Below are 17,070 nucleotides of genomic sequence, written 5' to 3'. Positions count from 1 at the left end.
CTATTGTTTCTGCTGTTAGCTGTCAATCCTCTTCATTGCGGCACAAACAAGATTATTGTTTTTCTTGGAAACTGATGTGGATGGTCTGCCTCCTGCTCCATGTGTAACCTTCAACATTGTCTTTTCCCAACTCAAAATTAGTTATCCATTTACAAACTGTTGATTTCTTTTGGGCATTGTCGCCATAACCTTTTCATAAAACATCAATGATATCATCATTCGTCTACCCAAACTTTACCATAAGTATTCTTTTTTTGAGACATGCTGGAGTGCAGTGGCAAGATCACAGCTCACTGCAGCCTCGACCTCCCAGGCTCATGCCATCCTCATGCTGCAGACTCTACAGTGGCTGGCCCTGCAGGCACATGCCACCATGCCCAGTGAATTTCTGTATTTTTTATAGAAAAGGTGGTTTCACCATTCTGCCCAGGCTGGTCTTGAGTACTGGGGCTCACGTGACCCACCTATCTCGGCCTCTGAAAGTGCTGGGATTACAGACCTGAGACACTGCAACTGGTCTCATCATAAATTTTATGTTTCTTGTTTCAATTTTAGCAGAATTTATATTGCTTTGATAGAGTCTCTTTTCAAACTCATGTCTTACCCTTCTCAGTGCCTCAGACTAGAGCCTATTCAGACATGTTATAACAAATTTGTATCCGTTTATTTTGGTGCAAAAACTGTGAAATTCATGCACAATTTTCCCATAATATGTGTTTTTCCATGAGCTTCTTGAAGACCCCTTGTACTAGAAAACTGTACTCAAGAGGATATATAAAAGGATTGTAGATATGCAAGTGCTGTTTACTTCTGGCATGCAAGGATGGTTCAATATATTCAAGCAAATCAATGTGATATACCACTTGAACAGAAAGAAAGATGAAAACCACATCATCTCAACAGATGGAGAAAAATCATTTCACAAAATTCAACATCTGATCATCATAGAAATCTTAAACAAAATAGATAGAGAAGGAAATTTACCTCACCAATAGAAAGACCATAGATGGGCCAGGTGCGGTGGCTCACGCTTGTAATGCCAGCACTTTGGGAGGCTGAGGTGGGCAGATCACGAGGTCAGGAGATCGAGACCATGGTGAAACCCCATCTCTACTAAAAAATACAAAAAATTAGCCGGGCGTGGTGGCGGGCGCCTGTAGTCCCAGCTACTCGGAGAGGCTGAGGCAGGAGAATGGCGTGAACCCGGGAGGTGGAGCTTGCAGTGAGCTGAGATTGCACCACTGCACTCCAGCCTGGGTGACAGAGCGAGACTCTGTCTCAAAAAAAAAAAAAAAAAGAAAGAGCATTGATGAAATGACCAACATGGAAATAACCAAGCAGGGAAAATGGAATGCTTTTCCTGTAGGATCTCACATGATGCAAGAATGTTCTCACTTTTTCTATTCAATAAATACTGGATGTCCTAGCCAGAGCAATGAAACAGCAAAAGAAATAAAATGCCTCAAAATCAGAAAAAGTAAAATTATATTTTTTTGTAGATGACATGATCTTCTGTGTAGAAAATCACAACCAAAATACTATTGCGACTAATAAACACATCAGTAGATTTGCACAATACAATATCAGCACCAAAAATTAGTTGAATTTTCATACATTAACAATAAACAATTTTAAATGAAATATTAAAAACACTTCCATTTGCCAGAGAACTTAAAGTAAGAAATAGGAATAAATGGAAAGAAGTGAGAAATTCATACACTGAAATCTACAAACATGGATCAAAATGATTAAAAACATATATAAAAATATAACCCATATTGATGTTTTGGAAAATTGATACTGTTAAATGATTATATAACCCAATGTGGTTTAGATTCAACACAATACCCATAAAAATCCCTGTCAGTTTTTGTTGAAGAAACAAAAAACAGACTGGGAAAAGTGCTCACCTCTATTGGCCAGGCTGCTCTCAAACTCCTGATCTCAAGTGATCTACCTGTCTTGGCCTCCCAAAGTGCTGGGATTACAGATGTGAGCCACTGCACCTGGCCTAATCCTCTTAACATAAACACTTTAATCTCAATTAATGCTTGAAATCAATGTTAAGTCAACTCAAACTCAAGTCAATGCTGATTTGAATCTAACATCGATTAGTGCTTGATGGTTTGCTATACTCAATGCATTTGGAATTATTACCCCCAAAATGAATTTCCTGATGTCCTGCAAGGAGTGACCTCAGACTAAAGACCTTGCCACACATATGACTTTTGTAAGATCTCTGTCTAGTATGGATTCTCTGATGTGTAATGAGGCATGATCCTGAAATAAAGGCTTTGACACAATCGTCACACTTGTGAGGTTTCTTTCCTGTATGAATTCACCTATGTTTTGCATAAGATGAAGCTTGACTGAAGACCTTGCCACAATCATCACATTTGTAAGGTTTCTCTCCAGTATGAGTTCGCTGATAAACTGCAAGGTATGAACTAAGTCTGAAAAAATTGCCACATTTATAACACTTATATGTTCTCACTTCATTATGGGTTCTCCAATGATTTCCAATGGTTGTGGTGTTACTGAAGACTTCGTGACCATCATTACATTAGTAAAGTTTCCCTATGACATGGACTGCTTGATGGTGAGGAAGTGTTGACTGGCCACTGAAGGCTCTGTCACACTCATTACACTTGTACGGTTTCTCTCCAGTGTGAATTCTAGTATGTTGGGCCAGGTGTGAATCCCACCTGAAAGCCTTGTCACAAACCTTACGTTTCTATGGTTTCTCTCCAGTATGAACTCTCCTATGTATTTCAAGGCGTGAATTGAAATTGAAAACTTTGTCACATTCTTCACATTTCTAAGGTTTTTCTCCAGTATGAAGTCTATGATGATGTTCAAGGTTTGATTTTTGATTAAAATCCTTGCCACAATCATTACACTTGTAAGGTTCCTCTCCAGTCTGGTCTATGATGACATGCAAGGTTTGATTTGTGATTAAAAACCTTGCCACACTTGTTACACTTGTAACGTTTCTCTCCAGTATGAATGACCTTATGCATTACAAGAGATGAATTTTGAACAAAGGTCTTGCCACACTCATTACACTTGTAAGGTTTCTCTCCAGTGTGAATTATAGTATGTTGTGCCAGGTGTGAATCACATCCGAAAGCCTTGTCACAAACCTTACATTTGTATGGTTTCTCTCCAGTGTGAATTCTCCTATGTCTTTCAAGGTGTGATTTGTGACTGAAAACTTTGTCACATTCTTCACATTTGTAAGGTTTCTCTCCAGTATGAAGTCTATGATGACGTGCAAGGTGTGCTTTTTGATTAAAATCCTTGCCACATTCATTACACTTGTGAGGTTTCTCTCCAGTATGAATTGCCTTGTGAATTACAAGGGATGACTTGTGACTGAAGGTCTTGCCACACTCATTACACTTCTAAGGTTTCTCACCAGTGTGACATCTACTATGGCATGCAAGGTATCGCTTCTGATTAAAGACCTTGCCACATACATCACATTTATATTGTTTCTCTCCTAAATGGATTATCTGACATTTTTTTTAACAGGGAGCTACAATTAAAGGCTTTGCCACACTCATTACACTGGAAAGATTTTTCTCTCATGTGTACTTCCTGTTTTTGTGTGACTCCTCTATATGTCCTGAATCCAATTGCTCTTTTACCAGCTGATGGAGTTGAGTCAGTTTCTTCTGTGATAGGGGGCATTGATTCACCACCACACAGGTTTATCAGTCACAGGGAGGCTCACTGGGGCTCAGAGCGGGGACATTTTCACCAAGTTACCCTGAGAAGGTCTGAGATGAGTGAGAAGGTGTGTCTGAATTCTTACATGGAGGCCTGGAAGGGCTAATGGGAAGGATTGGTCTTTATCACCCCTATCCTTGAAAATTAGAGAAGCATCTTTCATATACCTGGGCTAAAGAAACTTCTTTTTTTTTTTTTTTTTTTTTTTTTTTTTTTCAGTGATAATAACTCAATCCTCTATTTGACAAAGAAGAGGGAGAAGGAAGAGGAAGAAAAAGAAAGTGGGATAAAGGATCAGAAAGGGAGGAAAATAGAAAAAATTAGAGTATGACTCCAGGGTAGACCTGTTTTGTTGTCATTGAGTTGGGTGGTTGGTTTGTCTGTTGTATTCTTCATGTTTCGCCAAGTTGGCCAGACTGGTCTCGAACTCCTAGCCCGAAGTGATCAACCCGCCTCGCCCCCCAGAGTGCCGGGACCACAGGCGTGAGCCACCACGACCAGCCCCCACATTGCTTCTGGCCTCCATGGTAGACCTCCCAGACGGAGCGGCCAGGCAGAGGAGCTCCTCACTTCTACCCAGACACGGGGCGGCCGGGCAGAGGAGCTCCTCACTTCCCAGACGGGGCGGCCAGGCAGAGACGCTCCTCACTTCCTCCCAGACGATAGGTGGCCGGGCAGAGGCGCTCCTCACTTCCCAGACGATGGGTGGCCGGGCAGAGGCGCTCCTCACTTCCCAGACGATGGGCGGCCGGGCAGAGGCGCTCCTCACTTTCCAGACGATGGGCGGCCGGGCAGAGGCGCTCCTCACCTCCCAGACGATGGGTGGCCTGGCAGAGGCGCTCCTCACCTCCCAGACGATGGGTGGCCGGGCAGAGGCGCTCCTCACCTCCCAGAAGGGGCGGCCGGGCAGAGGCGCTCCTCACTTCTTCCCGGACGGGGCGGCCGGGCAGAGGTGCTCCTCACTTCTTCCCGGACGGGGCGGCCGGGCAGAGGCGCTCCTCACTTCCCAGACGGTGGGTGGCCGGGCAGAGGCGCTCCTCACTTCCCAGACGATGGGTGGCTGTGCAGAGGCGCTCCTCACTTCTTCCCGGATGGGGCGCCCGGGCAGAGGCGCTCCTCATTTCTTCCCGGACGGGGCGGCCGGGCAGAGGCGCTCCTCACTTCCCAAACGGGGCGGCCAGGCAGAGGCGCTCCTCACTTCTTCCCGGACGGGGCGGCCGGGCAGAGGCGCTCCTCACTTCTTCCCGGACGGGGCGCCCGGGCAGAGGCGCTCCTCACTTCTTCCCGGACGGGGCGGCCGGGCAGAGGCGCTGCTCACTTCCCAGACGGGGCGGCCGGGTAGGGGCACTCCTCACTTCCCAGACGGGGCAGCCGGGCAGAGGCGCTCCTCACTTCCCAGACGGTGGGTGGCCGGGCAGAGGCGCTCCTCACTTCCCAGACGATGGGTGACCGGGCAGAGGCGCTCCTCACTTCTTCCCGGATGGGGCGGCCGGGCAGAGGCGCTCCTCACTTCTTCCCGGACGGGGCGGCCGGGCAGAGGCGCTCCTCACTTCTTCCCGGACGGGGCGCCCGGGCAGAGGCGCTCCTCACTTCTTCCCGGACGGGGCGGCCGGGCAGAGGCGCTCCTCACTTCTTCCCGGACGGGGCGGCCGGGCAGAGGCGCTCCTCACTTCTTCCCGGGCGGGGCGGCCGGGCAGAGGCGCTCCTCACTTCTTCCCGGGCGGGGCGGCCGGGCAGAGGCGCTCCTCACTTCTTCCCGGGCGGGGCGGCCGGGCAGAGGCGCTCCTCACTTCTTCCCGGGCGGGGCGGCCGGGCAGAGGCGCTCCTCACTTCCCAGACGGTGGGTGGCCGGGCAGAGGCGCTCCTCACTTCCCAGACGGGGCGGCCGGGCAGAGGCGCTCCTCACCTCCCAGACGGGGCGGCCGGGCAGAGGTGCTCCTCACCTCCCAGACGGGGCGGCCGGGCAGAGGCGCTCCCCACCTTCCAGATGGGGCGGCGGCCGGGCAGGGGCTGCAATCCCAGCACCCTGGCAGGCCAAGGCAGGCGGCTGGGGGGTAGAGACTGCCGCGAGGCCAGACCACGCCACCGCCCTTCAGCCCGGGCAACACCGAGCACTGGGTGAGCGAGACTCCATCTGTAGTCCCAGTACCTCGGGAGGCTGAGGCGGGCAGAGCACTCGGCGTCAGGAGCTGGCGACCAGCGTGGCCAAGATGGCGAACGTGTGCCTGCATCCAAAGGAGAAAAGGCAGGCAGCGGTGGCGGGCGCCGGCAGTCCCAGGCAGTCCGCGGCGCGGGCAGCAGCAAGGCGAGTAGATTGTAGCCTGGGCCAGAGAGGGAAAGAAAGAAAGAAAGGAAGGAAGGAAGGAAGGAAGGAAGGAAGGAAGGAAGGAAGGAAAAGAAACTTCTTTTGCAACGTTCTGATGCCACTGTCTCCCAACATTTAATTCTTCCTTACAAGAAAATCACAGTAACATTTATAAACATTTATAAACTGCAGAAGTGTGAACACACAGCTATTGACTGTGAAAACAGTGAAAGAAGGTCAGCCGTAGAGCTAAGACATAAGCAAATTTTTTCAATCAAGAATACATGGGTGGCCAGGCACGGTGGCTCAGGCCTGTAATCCCAGCACTTTCGGAAGTCAAGGTGGGTGGCTCACCTAGGGTCAGGAGTTCAAGACCAATCTGGCCAACATGGTGAAACCACGTCTCTACTAAAAATACAAAAAATTACCTGGGCGTGGTGGTGGGCACCTGTAATCCCAGCTATTCCGGAGGCTGAGGCAGGAGAATCGCTTGAACCCAGGAGACAGAGGTTGCAGTGAGCCGAGATCTCGCCATTGTACTCCAGCCTGAGCAACAAGAGCGAAACTACATCTTAAAAAAAAAAAAAAAATAGAAGCTGGGCGCAGTGACTCACGCCTGTAATCCCAGCACTTTGGGAGGCCGAAGCAGGTGGATCACCTGAGGTGAGAAGTTCAAGACCAGCCTGGTCAACATGGTGAAACCCCATCTCTACTAAATATACAAAAATTAGCCGGGTGTGACAGCGGGCACCTGTAATCCCAGCTACTCGGGAGACTAAGGCAAAAGAATCGCTTGAACCCAGGAAGCAGATGTGGTGAGCAGAGATTGCGCCATTGCACTCCAGGGTGGGAAACAAAAGCGAAACTCCATCTGAAAAAAAAAAAAAAAAGTACTATGTATGAGAAGCGTGGTGGCTCATCCCTGTAATCCCAGCACTTTGGGAGTCCAAAACAGGAGGATCATTTAAGCCTGGGATTTTGAGACCAACCTGGGAAACACAGTAAAACCCCATTTCTACAAAAAAAAAAAAAAAAAAAACTAGACAGGCTTGGTGGCTCATGCCTGTGGTCCCAGCTACTTGGTAGGCTGAGGTAGGAGGATAGCTTGAGCCCAGGAGATCGAGGCTGCAGTTAAAGATCACGCCACTGCACTCCAGCCTGGGTGATAGAGCCAGACCCTGTCTCAAAATATGATTTAATTAATTAATTAAAAAGGTAATATGTAATAACAGAAAGTGCTTTTGTTTCCCCACTTCACTGCCCCACTTCCTATGCCACCCTGGGAAAAGGGAAGAGAGTGACTCACAACTGAATAAGTCGCTGCCCTCTGGCTGAATAGGGATTCCAAGTGGAAGCTAACCTCTGATACCAAGATTTATAGAATGTACATGACTCCATAGATAGGAATTTTAAAATTCTCAATCTCATCTGTATAATTTAAACAAGTTTTTAGTTATTAGATTATATACATAGAAGTCAATATGCCACACTAATCATATCCAATGAACTTACCCACTCATCTGAACCCAAAGTCCCCACCCCTTTTATTCTTTTCAGACAGGGTCGCACTCTGTTGACCAGGTGGGAGTGCAGTGGCATATCTCGGCTGACAGCAGCCTGGACCTCCTAGGCTCAAGTGATCCTCTTGCCTCAGCCTCCAGAGTAGCTGGGATTACAAGTGCGCACCATCCCCTTCTTCCGTCTATTCCTTCTCTTCCACCTCTTCTGCTCCATCCTCGCAACTTATTTAACCTCTTGTTGCTCCTTCTCTCCAGCCTTTCGATCGTCTTCAATCTCCATATATTACCACCTCTTCTCCCACCTCTGCGCCTCCTCTGCTCTCCCTGTTAAACTCTCTCTTCCCTTTTAAGCCCCCCTGTCCCCACTCTCTGGCACTCCAGATCTCCAGGTGTCCTCCCTGCTATGGTTCTCCCTCTTGCCACCAGCACCACTCTGCTCTGTCTGCCCTGGCTCCAAATGCCTCCTCCTCTCCTTCACTCTGATGAGCCTCCCTCTTTGCTGCCCCTCTCCCTACCTTGCTGTCATCTCTCTGTACATCTAGCTTCTCTCTACATTTCTCCAGTTGATTTTCTCCTCCTGCTTTCTTAACTTTTTCTTTTCACTTTTGCTGTCTCTTGGCAAATCCCTCACCCATCCTCCAGTTTGCCATCTGTTATGGGCCTTTCTCGTTGTTCTATTCTGTCTCGAGTTTTCTACTGCTCTTTCTCGGTCTCCTCATTCCTTTGGCCCACACAATCACAGGAGAGTTTTGAGTATGACGCCTGCATCCCAGAGGAGCGCATTTTCCAGGGGCTGGGGCTGGGCAGACAAGAACACCCCTTGTCACAGGACAGGCTCTGGGCACCTCCCCAACGCGGGCTCACGGGAAGCGGCGACTGCTGAAGGGGAGACCTGGCGAGCAGCAGGGCCCGGCACGAGGAGGGAGTTGGGGGCGACGGCGCCTTAAGACAAGAGTGGGGTCTGCAGGATCCCAGGACCAGGCAGAGGATGCGGCCTCCTCGGGACGGGGGAGGCGGGGCTGCGCTCCAGGGACCGACGAGGGAGGGTGGGAGGCGCCCAGGGTGGGAATCCACCTCTCGGGTGAGGACTTTAAAAAGCGCGGGGTGGAGGGAGTCAGAAAATAGTTACGAACAGGAAAATTACGAGATACGAAGTGTATACGTTGCCCTATAGCAGAAAGACCGGGGACGGGTCCAGCCTCAGGGCGATTTTAAACCCAAAAGAAGCGACTTCTGGACTCTCACGGGGACATCAAATTTTGCTCTGGGGATTAGCCGGGCATGGTGGCGCATGCCTGTAACCCCAGCTACTTAGCAGGCTGAGGCAGGAGAATCGCTTGAACCCAGGAGGCGGAGGTTGCAGTGAGCCAAGACCGAGCCACTGCACTTCAGCCTGGCGACAGAGCGAGACTCCGTCTCAAAAAAAAAAAAAAATTTGCTCTGGGCGAAGGAAGAATGGTAGAAACTTCCAGGTATGTGGGGACCCCACGTCCCCTGGGACTTCTGTCCCAGGGACCTGCGCAGCGCAGACAGAACACAACACAGAGCAAAACTCACCGCTGCGGTGTAACTTTGACTCCACGCGATCCGCTTCCGGGTTTACGCTAAGCTGCGCGCGCAGTACCGAAGCCAGGTCTGGGCGGGACACGGGACGGGGTGGGCGGGGCCTGGGCGAGGTTGGGGCGGGGAGCGAGGCGAAGAGACCTTCCCCTATAGAACCGGCAGAGGGCGGGGCGGGATCTGCGCGTCTCTCAGCCTCGCTCGCAGCGCGTTTGTGGGTTTTGGAGGCGAGACCGGCCAGGAAAGCTGAGGCATGATTGAAAAGCCCTGCAAATGTCTGGAAGGGGAATGCAAACTAGAATGTGAAATGCAAAGCCCTGCCTGGGCGGAACGTACTATTTCATGCTGAGGGCCCACAGAACAGAATAGAAATCCTCTCCCTTTCTATTTTCCACTCACTCAAGAGGGAGAGTCCACCCTGCGCTCAGCTTCAGAGACTTCCCTAGAGCCACCGCCTGGGATGCGGGACGGGGTGCTCAGGCCAGGGAGGAGTGAGGTCACCACCTGCTGGATAAACACAGCAGAGATGCAGGCACGCAAGTGGGCGTGGGAGGGCGCGGGGCGGGATCCTGAGTTCCCAGCTACTCAGGAAGCAGCGGCGGGAGGATCGCTGAGCCTGGGGATCCAGGCCAGCCTGGGCGATAAAGTAACACCCCCTCCCGCAGGGCTCCCTTCCTCGTCACTCTCTCTCTGTTTTTTGTTTTTTTGTTTTGTTTTTAAACTTTTTTAAATAAAATTTTTTGTGATGTGAGATAGGGATCCAACATTATTTTTTTTCCATGTGGATATCCAGTTACTTGTCCCAGCACATTTGTGGAAGAGATCTATTACTTTTTTTTTTTTCACTTACTTTTTTCTTTTCTTTTTCTTTTTTCTTTTTTTTTTTTTTGAGACAGTATTTTTCTGTCGCCCAGGCTGCAGTGCAGTGGCGAGATCTCGGCTCAGTGCACACCCTGCCTCCTGGGTTGAAGTGATTCTCCTGCCTCAACCTCCACAGTAGCTGGCATTACAGGCGCGTGCCACCGCGCCCGGCTAAGTTTTGTTATTTTTGGTAGAGACGAGGTTTAACAGTGTTGGCCAGGCTGGTCTCGAACTCCTGACTTTAAGTTATCTGCCTGCCTCAGCCTCCCAAAGTGCTGAGATTACAGGCGTGAGTTACCGTGCCTGTCCCAAGAAATACCCTTTTTTTCTTTCTTTTTTGAGAGGGAGTGTCGCACTGTCACTCTAGCTGCTGTGCAGTGGCGCATTCTTGGCTTGCTGCAACTTCCGCCTCCCGGGTTCAAGCGATTCTCCTGCCTCAACCTCCCGAGTAGCTAGGATTACAGACGCCTGCCACCATGCCCGGCTAATTTTTTGTATTTTTAGTAGAAACCAGGTTTCACTATGTTGGCCAGGCTGTTCTTGAACTCCTGACCTCGTAATCTGCCCCACTCGGCCTCTCAAAGTGCTGGGATTACAGGCGTGAGCCACCGCACCTGGCCAAGAAATACTCTTTACTTCACTTTTTAAATGTTGAGAAAATATAATTGAAAACAAAAAAAATCTTCCCCTAAATGAGATACCATCACCACGATAATAAGACTTTGCCACATACATCACTTTCATATTGTTTCTCTCCCAAATGGATTATCTGATGTTTCCTTAAGAGTGAGCTACAATTAAAGGCTTTGCCACTCTCACTACATTGGAAAGATTTTTTGGCTGGGCTTGGTGGCTCACGCCTGTAATCCCAGCACTTTGAGAGGCCTAGGCGTGCGGATCACTAGGTCAAGAGATGGAGACCATTCTGGCTAACACGGTGAAACCCCGTCTCTACTAAAAATACAAAAAAATTAGCCGAGCGTGGCGGCGGGCGCCTGTAGTCCCAGCTACTCCGGAGGCTTAGGCAGGAGAACGGCGTGAACCCGGGAGGCGGAGCTTGCAGCGAGCCGAGATTGCGCCACTACACTCCAGCCTGGGCGACAGAGCGAGACTCCGTCTCAAAAAAAAAAAAAAAAAAAAGGAAAACAGCAAGCTATCGTGTTTCCTACCTTCAAAACACGGAAATTTTCAAAACTTGCAGGATAAAATACCACAACAAAACATTTATCATGCCGAACTCAGTGGCTCACACCTGTAATCCCAGCACTTTGGGAGGCTGAGGAGGGAGGATCACTTGAGGCCAGGAGTTCCAGACCACCCTGGCCAACATGGTGAAACCCCATGTCTACTAAAAACAAAAAAACAGCCAGGCTTGGTGGCACACACCTGTAGTCCCAACTACTCTGGACGCTGAGGCATGAGAATCCCTTGAATCTGGGGGACGGAGTCTGCAATGAGCTGAGATTGCGCCACTGCGCTCCAGTCTGGGTGACAGGCGCATTCATCAAAGAATTTTTTCTAAAATCTCAAAATGGTGTCTGAATACACTTTCTGTAGGACTTACGCTGACTTGCCACAGAACTCTCAGCAGTGATTCCCCATTGAGCCATGGGAACGGGTGGAAGGCTGGACAGGAAAGGAGATGCATAAGTGAACTTTTCTTTGAATTTTTACTACACAACACATATATACATTGTGTGGTGTTTAAAATTTAAAAAAAATTAATAATAGGTAGAAGAAGAATATGGCTCCATCTTCTCTAATGATAAGTTCTGCTTTGATGTCAGAACAAAATTATAATCATTTTTACCTAAAATGCCTGCTTCATCAGAGTTCCTGCAAAAAAAAAACAAAACTTTTTTTTTTTTTTTGAGACACAGTCTTGCTCTGTCACCCAGACTGCAGTGCAGTGGCGAGATCTTGGCTCACTGCAACCTCCACCTCCCGGATTCAAGCAATTCTCCTGCCTCAGCCTCCCCAGTAGGTGGGACTACAGGCTGGCGTGCCACCACGCCTGGCTAATTTTTTGTATTTTTAGTAGAGACGGGGTTTCACCGTGTTTAGATCTCCTGACCTCGTGATCTGCCCGCCTCGGCCTCCCAAAGTGCTGGGATTACAGGCGTGAGCCGCTGCACCCAGCCAAAAAAGAAAACTTTAATAAACATCAGCTATCACAGGGTGTGTGTGTGTGTATGTGTAAATAATCTAGGTAAACTACAAAATTAGCTGGGTAAATGCAATGGAATACATGCTTGTAAACAAACTTGTCATAATTTAGGATCTAAGGCTATTATTTGACATTAGCAATCTGGATAATTTCCAGTTTAAGAATTATAGGGGCCGTGGTGGCTCAACCCTGTAATTCCAGCACTTTGGGAGGCCGAGGCGGGCAGATCACGAGGTCAGGAGATCAACACAGCCTGGCCATCATGGTGAAACCCCGTCTCTATTAAAAATACAAAAATCAGCTGGCCATGGTTGTGCGCGCTTGTAGTCCCGGCTACTCGGGAGGCTGAGGCAGGAGAATAGCTTGAACCCGGGAGGACGAGGTTGCAGTGAGCCGAGATCGCCCCGCTACACTCCAGCCTACGCAATAGAGCCATAGAGTGAGACTCCGTCTAAAAACAAACAAACTCAGTCTAAAAACAAACGAACAAACAAAACAATAACAACAACAAAAAGAAGACAGAGAAAATACAGTTACAAATTTTCTAAATAAATGTCCTGAGAAAAGAAAGGAAGGGAAAGTTGTCCTTCACCTCCAGTGTGCAACAGGCAGTTCCACATGCAGGTTTGAGACGGAGTCTTGCTCTGTTGCCCAGGCTGGAGTGCAGTGGCGTGATCTCAGCTGGCTGCAAGCTCTGCCTCCCGGGTTCACGCCATTCTCCTGCCTCAGCCTCCCGAGTAGCTGGGACTACAGGCGCCCGCCACCATGCCCGGCTAATTTTTTATATTTTTAGCAGAGACGGGGTTTCACCGTGTTAGCCAGGATGGTCTCGATCTCCTGAACCCATGATCCACCCGCCTCGGGCTCCCAAAGTGCTGGGATTACAGGAGTGAGCCACTGCGCCCGGCCCCTTAACAAGCCGTTCTAATTCTCAGTCCTGGCTGCAACCAGCGCCACACTCCACCCCTTTACCGAAGTCCTTGCCCCTCGCCCTCCCCCTACTCCAGCTACCCCAGGCTGCGGGGAGCTCGCCCCGCCCCGCCTGCAGGACAGGCGTCTTTACCTGCTCACAAAAGGCACTTTGCATTTAAACCATTTTCAAATTAAGAAGAAAAACAGGTAATTTCTGCACTTTCGGAGGCCGAGGAGGGCGGATCACCTGAGGTAAAGAGTTAGAGACCAGCCTGGCCAACATGGCGAAACTCCGTTTCTACTAAAAATACAAAAATTAGCCGGGCGTGGTGGCAGGCACCTGTAATCCCAGCTACTCGGGAGGCGGAGGCAGGAGAATCGCTTGAACTCGGGAGGTGAAGGTTGTGGTGAGCCCAGATCACACCATTGCACTGTAGCCTGGGCAACAAGAGCGAAACTCTGTCTTAAAAAAATAAAGAAAAGAAAAGCTACCAGTTACACAGTAGGGCTCCTCAGAAAGCAGGGTGAACACCTGTTTCAAGTTTTTCTTGTATAGGGGCCTACGTAAAAGCTAACTGCCGGTGGGCTGATAGTGTGACAAAACTTACTACTTTGTTGATTTAAAGCGTCCTTGGTATTTTAGTGTGCAAGTACTTGAAAGCATGACCGTAATTATCTTAGAAGCATACATTGTCATGAGATATTGGGTCATGTGGACATTGTGTTTCTGTAGGAGTTTGTCCTTGCAAATATCATTAAGCTGCTTTCCTTAACCATTAACATCTTTTTTTTTTTTTTTTTTTTGGGACGGAGTCTGGCTCTGTCACCTAGGCTGGAGTGCAGTGGTGCGATCTCGGCTCACTGCAAGCTCCGCCTCCCGGGTTCACGCCATTCTCCTGCCTCAGCCTCTCCGAGTAGCTGGGACTACAGGCGCCCGCCACCACACTCGGCTAATTTTTTGTATTTTTAGTAGAGACGGGGTTTCACCATGGTCTCGATCTCCTGACCTCGTGATCCGCTCGCCTCGGCCTCCCAAAGTGCTGGGATTACAAGCGTGAGCCACCGCGCCGGGCCAACCATTAACATCTTATGACTTTGACTCGTGCAGTAAGGAGTACGTTTTCCTAGTTTTAATGGACTTGAGCTTTGACATCCTGGTTCTCCTAGGTTCCTGCTTAACAGTGTATCCACTCATGCACCACAGAGTCTGAACACCATTATGGAAGACACCACTCTAGTAATATATCAAAGACAGACTGAGCATCTACTCCAATAACATAAATAGTAATAGCAATGCTACGGGAAATATTAGGAAGTTTAATGTATGTATACAATTGATAATTTATTATGTTCAGTTTTATATTGGCTAAAACTACATAGGATGGGTTAATCAAATATTAGAAATATCTTTCAAAAATGCGATCTAATATAAACACAGTTTGAGAAGACCATTTCCTCTATGTTCAATATCTATGAGAGTTCAGATTTATGAACTTATTTTATGCTTTTCATTAGATCTAGTTTGTTTTCTATCTTGATTTCTTCTGTGTTCATGAGCTTGTGAACCAAAAGTATCTAATAGGTCTCAATTAATTTAGAAAGTTTACTTTGCCAAGGTTAACGATGTGTTTTTTGCAGCTGATGTGGTCCAGATGCAGCTGGGTTTTATACATTTTAGGAAGACAGGAGACATAAATCAATAAATGTAAGATGTACATTGGTTTGGTCTTGAAAGGCAGAGTAACAAAAATCAGAGACTTCCAGGTTATAGACAGACAACAGATAAATGATAGCATTTTTAAAATTTTTATTTATTTATTTATTTTTTATTTTTAGAGTCTTGTTCTGTCACTCAGGCTGGAGTGCAGTGGCGCAATCTCAGCTCACTGCAGCCTCTGCCTCCCGGGTTCAAGCGATTCTCCTGCCTCAGCCTCCCGAGCAGCTGGGATTACAGGCACCATGTTCAGCTAACTTTCCTATTTTTAGTAGGCACGGGGTTTCACCAGTCCCGTCTTGAACTCCTAACCTCAGGTGTTCCACCAGCCTTGGCCTCCCAAAGTGCTGGGGTTACAGGTGTGAGCCACTGCGCCTGGCAAATGGTTGCATTCTTTTGAGTCTTTGTTCAGCCTTTCACTGAATATACATTTTTTTTTTTTTTTTGAGACGGAGTCTCCCTCTGTCACCAAGGCTGGAGGGCAGTGGCAAGATCTCAGATGACTGCAACCTCCTCGTTTCACTATCTTGGCCATGATTTCACTATGTTGGCCAGGCTGGTCTTGAACTCCTGACCTCAAAGGATCCACCCATCTCGGCCTCCCAAAATGCTAGGATTACAGGTGTGAGCCACTATGCTGGGCTGCATTGAATATACAATTTATATGTGAAGGGAAGGTGGAGGAATAGTCACTTATGTCTTAGTCTGGCCCAGTGAATCTGCATTTTTACATAAACAGTAGAGCCAAGGAAGCAGTCAGTTAAGCATTTATGTCAGGCAAGCAGAGGGATAATTTTTGGTCCATATCTGTGAAGATAAGCTATGAAATAAAATTGCCAGGGTGAAATTCAACAGGACTATTTTACAATAGAAATCTTGAAGCCCCCAAGGAATTTCTCTGTGGGTAAATTGTGGGGGAAGTAGGTAGCTTTTTTTAGTCTGTAGCTATCTTATTTGGGAATAAAATAAGAGGCAGGTTTGTCTGATGCAGTTCCCAGCTTGACTTTTCACTTTGGTTTAGTAGTTTTGAGGTCCTGAAATTTTCCTTTCACAAGCTTGTGATAGACACATGGCTTCTATGACAGTAAAGTCTAAGGGTGCGTCATGAACCGGGGGTTAGGGGAGATGAGAAGACTCAGGAAGAAATGCCTGGTGAGTGTCACCAAGACTTTTCCTTCCATTCCTTCCAAACATTGAGGGACCCAATGTTTGTGGCTTTGCTGATAAAAGTTACCCAAATCACCATCATTAGTGGTCCCATGGGGGGCTGAATATTAGGCTTCTTTTTTATTTTTATTTTTTGAGATGGAGTTTCACTCGTTGCCCAGGCTGGAGTGCAGTGGCATGATCATGGCTCACTGCAACCTCCGCCTCCTGGGTTCAAGTGATTCTCCTGTCTCACCCTCCTGAGTAGCTGGCATCATGGGTGCCTGCCACCACACCCAGCTAATTTTTGTATCTTTTAGTAGAGAAGGGGTTTCAACATGTTGGCCAGGCTGATCTTGAACTCCTGACATCAGGTGACCTCGGCCTTTCAAAGTGCTGGGATTACAGGCATGAGCCACCACGCCTGGCCAGATGTTCAGTTTCTGAGAGTAACCACAAAACAGTATCGCATACGAACATTTGTATACGAACCTCCTATCTGTCTCCTCAATCAGTTTGGGCTTCTGTAATAAATGGCCAAAGATGGGTGGCTGAAATGTGACTTCTCACATTTCTGGAGGGTGGGAATCCAAGATCAAGTAGCCACCAGGCTGGGTGTCTGCTGAGGGTCGACCTCCCTGCTGGCAGGTGAAGGACTTCTGCTGTGTCCTCAAGCAGACAGAGAGCAGGGACACAAGGAACCAAGTTCTCAGTGCCTCTTGTGTTAAGGGCACACATCCATTCCTGAGGGTTCCCTTCTGGTGACCTAATCACCTCCCACAGTCTTCAACTCCTAATCCCATCACATTGGGGGGCTAGAATTTCAATATATATGTTCTGCGATGGACACATTCATTCCATAACACTGTCCATTATATCTCTCTCTTTTTTCATTTTGAGATGGAGTTTCGCTCTTGTTGCCCAGACTGGAGTGCCATGGCGTGATCTCGGCTCACTGCAACCTCTGCCTCCTGGGTTCAAGTGATTCTGCTGCCTCAGATTATCTAGTAGCTGGGATTACAGGTGGATGCCACAATACCCAGCTAATTTTTGTATTTTTAGTAGAGATGGGGTTTCACCATATTGGTCAAGGCTGGATTTGAACTCCTGACCTCAGGTGATCTGCCCGCCTCAGCCTCCCAAAGTGCTGGGA

The 17,070-nt window shown here is 48.4% G+C and overlaps 1 protein-coding gene and 1 pseudogene across 3 annotated transcripts in view; both read right to left on the bottom strand.

Annotated features, from left to right (window-relative positions):
* ZNF816 (zinc finger protein 816) overlaps positions 1–9,157 on the bottom strand; it is a 28,624-nt gene extending 19,467 nt beyond the window's left edge. Inside the window, exons 1-3 of one of the 3 annotated variants that reach the window (XM_063615546.1) lie at positions 9,115–9,157; positions 6,789–6,908; positions 6,466–6,583 (exon numbers count right to left, since the gene is read on the bottom strand). Coding sequence is in view for 1 of the 3 variants with exons in the window: in XM_063615543.1 (XP_063471613.1) it covers positions 6,466–6,583; positions 6,789–6,908; positions 7,550–7,557 (246 nt within the window). In the remaining 2 variants the exon portion in view is untranslated. Of the gene's footprint in view, positions 1–6,465; positions 6,584–6,788; positions 6,909–7,549; positions 9,078–9,114 lie in introns of those variants that run through there. The other 2 variants (XM_063615543.1, XM_063615545.1) reach the window with 2 other exon arrangements.
* On the bottom strand, positions 1,469–3,922 carry LOC129460733 (zinc finger protein 701-like; annotated as a pseudogene).
* Positions 9,158–17,070: the final 7,913 nt, after the last annotated feature.

The sequence above is a fragment of the Symphalangus syndactylus genome, chromosome 13 (assembly GCF_028878055.3).
Source record: "Symphalangus syndactylus isolate Jambi chromosome 13, NHGRI_mSymSyn1-v2.1_pri, whole genome shotgun sequence".
NCBI classification, from domain to species: Eukaryota; Metazoa; Chordata; class Mammalia; order Primates; family Hylobatidae; genus Symphalangus; species Symphalangus syndactylus.
Note: the sequence above shows the minus strand (reverse complement) of the source record. Positions and strands in the feature narration are given on the sequence as shown.